The following is a 12,043-nucleotide window of genomic DNA, read 5'->3' on the forward strand; positions in this document are numbered from 1 at the left end:
GCATCTAAAAATAGACAGCTCTCAAATAATTCATCAGATACGCTCGCAATCCTCCTGAGTGACTGGATAAAGTCTGACAGAAGTCAAATGGAGATGACCCCTGAGGGTACTTACAAACTACTATAAGTGATTCATGAGGGTCTTATACTATCAAGGCTGGAAAATAAATCTGAATATGAGAATGAATGAGAAGAGTAGAGTATTATGCACCATAAAGCACAATTCCTGCTTTTTATTAATTCTTTGCCAACAGCATCAACATCAACAAACCCTCAGGAGCGCCACACTCTCAAAACTTATTTAAACACAAGTCATAAATAAGTGCTACTTTGAGGCCTGTTTATGCATGTTGCACATTCGCATGTTTCTATATTGATTTCCTGGATGGTTTACAAGCACATCTATGGATAAGTATAACAGTTTATGCCTTCCCATAGGTTTCTCTGAAATGTGAAAAAGCACCATTGATGCTAGATCAAAAACAAAATGAGCTGAAAACGTCTAGTCACTAAGGCGATTTTTAGTTTTTCAAAGAGAGAAATGCTGACAGGTGCTTCTCAAAGAGCAGAAAATGAAGAAAAAAGGACATCATAACATAAGCATCATCTAAACATGCATTCAAATGGTGCTTGAGCTAAGGACAGTTTGTTGGTCCTTTCATGGTTCTTCTAGCCAGTTCTCATGTACTGTAGCTCAATGGGCTCTTGGTTCCAGCCACAAAGTCTTGGCTGTCTTCTTTACTGTTTTCTGGTTGAACTGAAAAAGATGAGCTAGACTAGCAGAACTTGCAATACTCAACAAAGACAGTTCAGAGTATCCAGACTCTTCAGATCCAGTGTTAATTTCGTCAACCAAGACGACATTGAAAAACATTCGTTAACGAACATTTTTTCGGTGACTAAAGGCCCTTTCGCACGGGACGCGGCGAGCGATGAAATCGCCACGCGGCTGCCGCCTTCTCTTGTAGTGGAAGCGTTTTGTGCCGTTAAGGCGGCGTTCGCGGTCTCGGGGTGGATGTTGCCATAGTTACAACTGTCAAGGTCACATTTGTATAGAGCTTGGGAGTTTACGTCACTGCGCATTGCATTCTGGGTAGTCGCCGCCATGTTTTAGGACACGCTAAATAGCGATGACAATAAATACAAATCACTAGAGGAAAAAACGACTGTATTTGCTTTAATATTTTTAAGAGCTGCTTGCACTTGCGTAGAATAAATGTACTAATATTTGAATCCATTGCGTTCATTCCAGCACTCAGTCGTGTGGCCAGAACACGACACATACACACTCACAGAGATCATACCGCTGTCTTCTATTGTACTGCACAAAGGACCGAATTAATTTCTCTTTTGCAGTTTTAATAACTAGGTGGCACTGATATATCTGCCCAATAAAATAAACACACTATAGGTTGATCTCAGCCAGTTGATCTTGTAAGTGAACCACCGCTCTGCACATTTTGTGTGTATCTCAGATGTCTGTTCCATTCAAAAGTAAGTGCCCTGCGAACTCGAAATATTCCGCCCTGATTACAGTTTGAAGACAGGGTATGTGTATTAAAGTGTGCAAGGCATGAATTTAAATTGCATTTATTTACAGCGGTATATTGTGTCACACTTCTCTAAGTTTCGTCTGTGTGTGAAGACTATGCAGGCGGTGGTGTAACGCAAATCCAAGAATGAATATTCCTAAGTAAACTTAAACTGATTTCCACTGCTCAGGGAGTGGGGAGCAATAAACATTGTTTAGGGACTATGTTAATCACAACACAGTTCAGTCATGGAGCTCCCTTTGGACTAGCTGGTTGTCTGAATCAGGTTAAATAAGAGAGCCATGCAATATATGCAGAGCGACGGTACGTGAGGAATGGAATTGAGAAACGCTGATGTATTTAATCATGTCATATCGCCCTAATTTCATTAAGGGATAAAGTTCAATAAGTTTTACTGGACTTAAATTGAACAAATACACGATTTCTTACAAAGAGCTGTTGAACAGTAATGTTTAATCATATGGTTGACATATGGGAAATTGTAAAACTGTAATAAATAATAAATTCAAACGAAAAAGCCAGATTTTTAAGTTGTTTATTTTCATTGAGCTGCTTTCGCCATTGTGTTGTTTTAAGCTGAAAAGCATAAAATTGCGCTTCATTTTAGATCCGTTCTCAACTCCGGTCATGACAGCAGATATGGCAATTCATGTCACAGCAAGCGTTCTCCATTCTAATGTGTTTTAAATATACAATATAAATTTTAACATCTACCTCCACTATTTCTCAGTCTAGACTGTAGCGTCCAAGTCCGAATGTCCCAGAATGCCGTGCGTTGCTGATGTCATGTTCCCATTCTCTATTTACTAAAAACTAAATAAAACAAGCACCACTTGCGCTCCGCCTCCGTGCCACCAGCGAAACCGCCCGCAGTTTGCCGCTTTCCGCATGTCCCTCATTGAAAATTAACTAGACACTCGCGACTGCAGCGTCCCGTGTGAAAGGGCCTTAAGACGAGACGCTGACGAGCTAAAACTAATATCTGATGATAAAAACTATGACGAAATTTATGTCTTCGTTAACAAGACGAGACGGGACTAGAATGTTATTTGAGGACTATGGGGTTTTGTCAAAATGTGCGTCCCTGTCATTGGATCATAAGGGACATGTCTAGTCTCAGTATGACAGCCGCAAACAGACGGCTACCAAAACGCGAACTTGTGATCTGAAACAATGGCCTCAACACCCAAAGGGTTAGCGATAGGGTGACCAGACGTCTCGTTTTTCCCAGGAGTCACAATTCGTTGTCTATTAACTTAAAGTTAGTGAAGACAGGATAGGCGGAATAGCGCTGATAGAAGCGCCCTGTCTGGCGCAAACTCCATTTCTTCAGTTTTGATACAGCACGATCAGTTCTCAAATACACACAAAGTAGTCCAAATGTCCATCGTGTTGAGTATCTCACATAAATACAGTCAGTTACGGCTTAAGTGAACGTAAACAGGTGGGTGAAAACTGAATGTGTCAGTATTTCATGAACGCCTTCTGTCTTAAAGGGACAGTATTCCTAATGAAATACCTATCTGTGTCATTAATTATAACCAAAAAAAGATGTTAAATAAATGTATACATGTTAAGTAAACCTACTGTATCTGAAAAATGAATTTAATTTGTATCTCTAACCAGAAATGAAAATTGTCATAATTTATTTCAGTTTTTCCAAATTCAATCCTTGATTCAAATTTCTCATAAGCTCAATTGATTTGGCATAAAGAGAAAAGAATTAATGACTATTTTTGTTTGAAGACTATAAAATAGCTACCAAAATAAATGCTGGTAACTACATTTCGGCTAAAAGTAATGACTAAAAGTTGACAAAATTGTAATGACTTTTCGTCAACTAAAACTATGAAAGACTCAAATGACTAAAATGTGACTAGGACTATTAAGCATTTTCGTCTCGAGATAAAGACTAAGACTAAATCAAAAATGCCTGTCATTAACACTGTTCAGATCTAAAAAGGTCCACAACCTCACAAAACACAGGAAGTTATCTTCATCGAAGGTCACGACTTATCTGGATGCCTTCAATTACTTTCTTCTACACCTCTGTCTTCTGCCTCTGCATAACCTTATTCAGAAGAACTTTGTTTTAAAAAAGTCTTTTGATTGTCAGCAGACCGAATGAAGACACCCGCTTCAAACGTCTCATTGGTCCATCACCTGTCCACTCGATCAGTGGCACTTTGAAATGTTTAACCAGGAGTATTTGCAGGTGTGGTCTTGTCACTGAAACATTCAGCCATCCAGGTCTAAGGTTAATCCAGAAATCCACTGACCCTAAATACCTGCGATACCCCCTAAACCAAACAAAACATCCCACCTATAGTTTAGTCTGAAGAGGTGAAGCTTGCAGTGGAAATTCAGTGCAAATCCACATGTGAATACACAGTCTTACGTCTAGCAAACAATGAGAAACAGAGCTACAAAAACATCCCATTGCAACGTTATTTCTGGTTAATTTGATATGGAAGAAAAAAATAAACAGCACAAACATATGGTTATCTACATCCACGCTAAGATTAGCATTGTTCTGTATTGTTCGCACAGCACCCTGGATCCTGTTCAACAAATCCCCTGCAAGAAAAAACCTTCACAATACAAGGTATGCACCGGGGAAAACAGAGCCAGGAATAAGATTTTTTTTTTCTTTAACCCAGACACAACAGAGCTTTAGGAACAATCTAAAAGGTGGCGAACACTGTGCGAAATTGCTTTCCAAGAAATAAAAATGTTTTAAAATGGAATAAAATAGGCACAGTTTTAGTTCCCAACCTGATGGTCAGATCTTTTGAACACAAACAAAGCCATCTAACAGTACACAGAAAAAAAAAAAACTTGAGTACATAATGGCATTTTCGCTTTAGAGTGAACACTGGTATAAGTTCACATCAACATGTCGGGAAAAAAAAAAAAATATATATCTCTCAGTGCCACAGCAAAAAAATAAAAACATCCCAGAGCTATGATGCATCACGTAAAGCTTTCCTCTGTTCTTTGTAGCCCCTGTGTGTCCCTGCAGTCGTTCCTGTCATATTTCTGTCTCTGCCTCTGAGGCATGATTGCAGTGAGAGGTGTAGGGGATTCAGAATAAGTGCTACCCATCATGACCTTTTGCAAAGGAAGGGTAACTGATAAATCTGTCCTCTTTTACCCGTTAAGTTTGAGAGCCGCAAGTTGCAAAATAGCTCAAACGGAGAACTGCATTCATTAGTGTCAGCCACAGGATGTTTATGTGACTAAAAAAAGTGTCAATATAACATCTGCCTCAAACCTAGTGAGCTGCCTTGCTGACTACATACAGTAGGCAACTGCCTTGTAAGGCAGAATCCTAGCTGTTCATGAACAATGTAAATATGTTGTGTACGAAACTGCCTCCAAACCTTTAGTGCACAAATAGTGCACATTTGTAATGCTGTCTAGAAGAACATCCGGTGCTGAATTTGTTCACTCCTTTAATTGCACTGTATTAGTGGAGTAATGTAGGGAATAGTAAATGAGGGTGCTATTAAAATACACAGCAAAGACAAATATGTTTAAAGCCAAAAGTCAAATTATTAATGCACAGCGCTGTTTTAGAGTCATGTAAAAAAATAAAAAAAACCTAACATTACGAGATTAAAGTCATAATATTTTGAGAATAAAGTCGAAATAATACAAAAATAAAGTAGAAATGTTTCGAGAATAAAGTCAAAATATTTTGAGAAAAAAAGTCAAAATTACACGGATTAATCATAGCAATTATGAGATTAAAGTTATAATATTTTGAGAGTATATTCTAGTCAGATGGCCCAGATTGGGAGCACCGGGAGATACTCCAAAGTCAGTTTTATAGCAAAATACAAACAATATGTCTATTACAAAAATGTGTTATCACACTCTTTATTGTGGTGTGACAGATCACTGTATTCGCCTCAGTTCAAGTGGCATGTGAATCAGTCATCTTTCCAATTACAGTGAGACATATGTTTCATTAAATTAGGCTATACTGTTTTTTTGTCATTCCTTCTGATGTTCCTTCACATTAACAATTTGTATTTTTAATGATGAACCTCACAGAAATTGAAAGCTGTGTTACATTAAAAGCAACAAAGAACAAATATATTGATTACTGGGTGGCTGTCATGCTACAAATAATGAATGGAACAAATATTATTTCCAATCATTTACATTATTCTACTGTGAATAAAACAGCTTCTGAATAGGCACTTATATACCTTAGAGAAGACAATAATATAACTTATGTTAATGAGTTGGAGTCCACTTCAACCTTTAGAATGTTTTATTGTTGTTTTTAATTAAAGGGGTCATCGGATGCCCATTTTCCACAAGTTGATATGATACTTTAGGGTCTTAATGAGAAGTCTCTGATATACTTTGATTAAAAATTCTCAATGGTTGTGTAAAACAACATCCTTTTTACCTTGCCAAAATCAGCTCTGCAAAAATTATCTCATTCTAAGGGGTTGTTCCTTTAAATGCAAATGAGCTCTGCTCACCCCGCCCCTCTCTTCTCTCTGTGGAAAGACGGTCTTGTTTACATTAGCCGCATTTAGCCGCGTTTAGCCGCTAAACTTCCTAACTACCACGTTATAAGGAAAGGCGATCACAAAGATTCATAAAAAAAAACGCTTATACTCACTTCTGCTGTAAGTGAAGCTGGATTACGAATGATTTGCGCGAACATAGACGGATATATGTAGATCGGGAGGCGCATTCCCTTCACAAACAAATGTAATCTACTGCATCTTCAGCGGCTCAGATGTCGGGAGTAAATGACGACCACTATGTTAATTATTACATCCAGCAACACAACACCTCAATCGAAGATATTCTTGTCTAACTTACATCCCTGCTCTGGCATCAAAACATGGAAAGTTACTGGACTGTGACAGCTGGTCTTAAGCTAAGAGCTCATGTCAATCAACTATTGTGGGAGCGGCCTCTGTGGGTGTGACGGCACATCGACAGGCATCTGAGAACGGCTCGATTTGAAAAAGGGGATATTATTTTTACAGACTAATTAAAAACCACTGCATGGATTTTTATCATTCTAGGGTAGATTTGTACATACACTGCCAACACACATTAATGTTCAAACAACATGAAAAAGTGAAGTTTGCATCTGATGACCCCTTTAAATAGATGTGAGGAATGAAAGATTGGATGCTACAGATGTTTTTGCGGAGCAGGTGGTGGAATTTTCACAAAGAAAACAGTATAATTTATATAATTTATAAGTCTCACTGTAATCGAAAAGATCAAAAAATTGATTCACAAGAATGCAGCGATATCTCCCGCCACATTACAGAGTGTGTAAAAAACATTATTTCAAGACACTGTTTGTATTTCACTATAAAACTGACAGATTTTGGAAGCTGAGACTTTGTTTTTTATTAAAAGTACCAAAAGCACAAAGCTTATTGCTATTATTGGGTGGCTGGCGTACTACAAATAGGCCTAATGAATGCAGTCGAAGACGTGAAATTTTATTTCCAAACATACTGTCCCTGTGAGTATAATGCATGGTAAGATTTTTGCTAATAATCTCACATATATTCAAATAAATTCCGGTGACCTGGCAACTTCTCCCCGTGCTCCCAATCCAGGCCATTTGCATGAACAGACTATACTCTCAAAATATTATAACTTTAATTGCTACAATTTATTTCTCAAAACATTTCGACTTTATTCTCGAAACAGTCCGACTTTATTCTTGAAACATTTCAACTTATTCTCATAATTTCGATTTTATTCTCAAAACAGTTCAACTTTATTCTTAAAACATTTTGACTATTCTCGGAACATTGCCACATTATTGTCATAATTTCGACTTAAAAAAATTTAATACGACGGTGTTTTAGTGCCACGTTAATAAATAAAAAAATTATGAGATTAAGGTAATATCGAAATATTCCGACTTTAATCTTACAATCTTAGATTTTTTTTTTTGGTTTAATGTTGCACTAAAACACTGTCATTTTGAAGGGGATATGACATGGATTTTTCTTAATTATTTTAATATGTTCCTTGAGGTTTATTTATAATGTTATTCATGTTTTTTGCACAAAAAAAATGTTTTAGAGGGCGGGTATTTTAATGACTGGCTAACGTCATTGCATAGGCAACAGTATCAATAATATATTTTGATAACATGATAAAAAAAAACAAAAAACAAACAAACCGTCATTTCCAGACAAATCATTATGAATAACGTACTTACAGTTTGTGATGCAGCTGCAGTTAAATATAGTACAGCTTCATCTTTTTTAACAAATGTTTCTTTGTAAACTCTCTATGACACTTTGCCTCATTTACAAAACGAAATGCTCCGATCAATTCTCAGACACGATTCGGAATGCCATTAATGATAAACTATCTACTTGTTCCGTATGCTGGGATCCTTCTGATATCTGTACAAAGACGCAAATTTGCTGTTAAGACCAAACGCTCAAGCGCGTGGGCTGTGTCATAAAGCATGTAAGGTACATACACACTGTACTGACAACAATTTGTCATGGCAAAATAACTGGATATCATTCATTTTCAATGAAAGTTGGTGATTTCAGAGACTGTTTTAGAAACCAACAGCCCAGTGACTCACTGACCTTCGTCAGTTGAATTGCTGTCTGTATGAATGAGGCTTTAAGAGGCAGAATAATGAAGTTGCCCACATTTTAGAACAGCTTTAGCATCGAGAGTGTGTCTTTGATGCCTTACAATGTTGTCTCCAGAGGCAGATTGCTAGGTTTTGGAACAAAGCAAAAGAGACAGAAGCAAAGATAAACAAAAACGAGATGATCTAGGCCAAACTCTGATGGACAGTTTAGAGACTAAAATAAACCTAGCATTCAGTCTTAGCTGTACAACAAAAAATACGGTTGGCTTATAAATTCAGAAAAAGTACAGAAGGTCACAATCTTGTTTTGAATTCAAACTGTCCTTTAAACTGCATGTGGAAAACATGATAATAGTTGTTTGCATTGAAAAACAGCCTAATCATCATTATAGGGAATGCAAGATAGGAACATTTTGGAAAACAAAACCATTAATTAAACCCCTTTGGAATACTACTTGTACTAAATACGTATGTCGCAGTCTAACAGAGTGCTTTACATAAATGCAGCTGTTTAACACAAATTGGCTGTAAAACAGAGTTTATGATGTTGGCTGTGGTTGTCAGGCTCTTTGGACAAGCACAAACTAAGATAGTTTAATTAGCGCAGCTTCTTCAGGCATAATGTGGCAAAGAGTTTGTAATCACTGAATTTCATGCTGAAGCTGTATATTACTCCACAAATGTGGAAAAAAGCGGTCCTAGGAGAAAGCCTTGGGGCACCGCGTGAAAAAAAAAAACAGCTCAGCTGAGCCCATTTGTGTTTGCTCACTACATCTGTAAAATGAGATGAGAAAGATACAGATAGTCCCTTACTGCTTGAGGTCTTTCCAATAAAATAAATGCCTCCATCACCAATGGAGTGAAACTATCCACAGGAATGCAAAGAAACAAAACCGGTAATGACCCACTGGGCTCAGGGGTCAGACACCAACACAGCTGCATACCAACGAGTTACTACTCCTCAGTCTTTCCTGACTGAATTGAGAGATGACTGACAGAGGGACAAACACTCCCAGAGGGGGAGGAAGGGAAGAGAAAAAAAAAAAAAAAAAAAAAAAAAAATCGCTAAGGGAACAAATACAAACATAAATTTAAAAACTGGTCCTGTCAACTGAATGTGTTAATTTAGTGATTAAAAATGTAAATAATTACGATAGTATTCATTAAAATGTTTAAAATGTTTATTTAAAAATATAAAATACACTACCAATCAAAAGTATTTGAACAGTAAGATTTTTTTGTGTTTTTTAAAAAATTCTCTTCTGCTCACCAAGGCTGCATTTATTTGATCCAAAGTACAGCAAAAGCTGTAATGTTGTGACATATTTTTACCATTTAAAATAACTGCTTGCTATTTGGATATATTTTAAAATGTAATTTATTCCTGTTCAAAGCTAAATTTTCAGCACCATTACTCCAGTCTTTAGTTTCACATGATTCTTCAGAAATCACTCTAATATGCTGATTTGCTCTTCAAGAAACATTTTTATTATTATTATCAATATTTAAAACAATTGATTACATTTTTTCAGGATTCTTTGATGAATAGAAAGATCCAAAGATCAGCATTTATCTGAAATAAAAAGCTTTTGTAATATGTAACCCTGGACCACAAAAACGCTGGGGTATATTTGTAGCAATAGCCAAAAATACATTGTATGGGTTAAAATTATTGATTTTTATTTTATGCCAAAAATCATTAGGAAATTAAGTAAAGATCACGTTCCATGAAGATATTTTGTAAATTTCCTACTGTAAACTTTACAGGCGATTTTCTCAATATTTAGATTTTTTTTGCGCCCTCAGATTCCATATATTCAAATAGTTGTATCTCGGCCAAATATTGTCCTATCCTAACAAACCATACATCAACGGAAAGCTTATTTATTCTCATTCTGATAAATTGACCCTTATGACTGGTTGGGCCCAGGGTCACATACAATACACTATATACCATTCAAAAGATTTGAATCAGTACCTCATTTCTTTTAAAAAATAGAAAATAATACTTTTATTTACAAAGGATGTTTTAAATTGATCAAAAGTGATAATAAAGACATTTATAATGTTAAAAGATTTCTATTTCAGATAAATGCTGTTCCTCTAAACTTTCTATTCATCAAAGAAACCATGAAAATTCTACTCAGCTGTTTTCAACATAATAATAATAATAAATGTTTTTTAAGCAGCAACTCATAATATTACAATGATTTCTGAAGGATCACATGACTGGAGTAACAATGCTAAAAATTCAGTTTTTAAATCAAAGGAATAAATTACATTTTAAAATATATTAAAAAATAAAGCAGTTATTTTAACTGGACTTCGTACTTTGGATTAAATAAACATAGGCTTGGTGGCCAGAAGAGACCTTAATAAACATTAAAAATCTTACTGTTCAAAAACTTTTGACTGGTAGTATATAATAATAATAAACAAAATTAATTAGCATATTGGCCAATCAGTTCAGCTCAAACACAAAATGCAGCCACCGCATGATCCTTTAAAACAGTTAATGCCTCTTAACTTAAAGGTGCTAAGCAGACTATAATGCTTATCTTGTTTCATGCCACAACTGGTGATTTTAAACGTGAGAGAGAGACATACAGCAGTTGAACCAGCTGTTTTCCCATACATCTTGTATTTTCCCAACTCTTTCCCATTCCAGAGACCCTCTAATACTCAAAGTAATTGTAAGCCTGACAAGAGGTGTGTCTTATACTCATGGCTACAGGCTCTAATTATGTGTCATCTTGCCTCTAGCTTTATATACCAAACAGTCCTTTGTGTCGCAAGTATGCAGACGTATTTCTGAGGCACTAACCCATGCTTTGTAGTGTGCATATCACACATATTTGGCTTTCCAAATAAAACACAAATCATCACTAATCGCAAAAAGGTCTTTAGCCGCAAGCTTTTCCAACAACAGTGACTGGATCGTCACGTTCAACCTAATTTCTACATGATTATCTATGCCTCGCCAGATTTAATCCTACCCTGTTGAAATATGTTCTTAGGGTCATTCTAACTCACACTAACTCACTTTTAAGTTTTCTTTGATGTACTAAAAACTCATTTTAATCTTTTTTTTGCAGTCAAAGGTAGCACAGCATGTAATAAGCTGCACACACCGACAGCTCACCTACCATGGAAAGAAAAAGCCTAATTAAATGCTACATATCTAAATATATCCCTCTCTGGTCTAAGGGTTCACAATTAATCATCCAAGGTTATTTCATATGCAGTGACACCTAAAATCAGAGGACATTATATCACTCAAGAATTCAAATGATTTGTGCTGCATTGTTCTTCACTTTACTGTGCTCATGAATAGTTCTAAACGCATAATCAAATCACACATTTCATTTTCTTGTAAAATCAATGCCGTTTTTATTTTTAAAGGACTTACCGTTGTCCTCCACGGTGAAACTAAAGACGTCACTGGTGGCATTGTTCTCGTCCTTCAGGATATAGCAGATCTTAAGATCATCTATGTCAGCTGAGGACACACAAAGACAAAATTATAACTGCGCAATGCAATTTATTATTCAGAAGATACATCTCAAAACAATCTATGGCAATCTTGATCCACAAACCCTAGAGTGAAACGCTCAAATCTCAAATTGTTCCATAAGCTGCTCAACTTACAAATATCTCCATTATAATTCAAAGAGCATGCTTGTTTTCGTAAAAACTTCTTTGGATAAAAGGCTTTTTAGGTTTTAATAAATCCAGGTGAGAATTTTCACAAACACAGCAGGGAGTGAGTCACAAAACAATCAGCGAAACAGGTGACAAGCTGTTACATAATGACAGGTGAGAACAAGAATTTTAAACACAGACTCTCAGACTTGACTACATCTGGTACGTCC

General features: G+C 36.2%; 1 protein-coding gene across 1 annotated transcript in view; it reads right to left on the minus strand.

The window, feature by feature from the left end:
* The window catches only part of frem2a (FRAS1 related extracellular matrix 2a), an 84,033-nt gene that overhangs the window by 64,268 nt on the left and 7,722 nt on the right, over positions 1 to 12,043 (minus strand). The window contains exon 2 of the mRNA XM_051121722.1: positions 11,581 to 11,670. Coding sequence (XP_050977679.1) covers positions 11,581 to 11,670 — 90 coding nt within the window. The remainder of the gene's footprint in view (positions 1 to 11,580; positions 11,671 to 12,043) is intronic.

The sequence above is a fragment of the Labeo rohita genome, chromosome 10 (genome assembly GCF_022985175.1).
Source record: "Labeo rohita strain BAU-BD-2019 chromosome 10, IGBB_LRoh.1.0, whole genome shotgun sequence".
Lineage (NCBI taxonomy): Eukaryota > Metazoa > Chordata > Actinopteri > Cypriniformes > Cyprinidae > Labeo > Labeo rohita.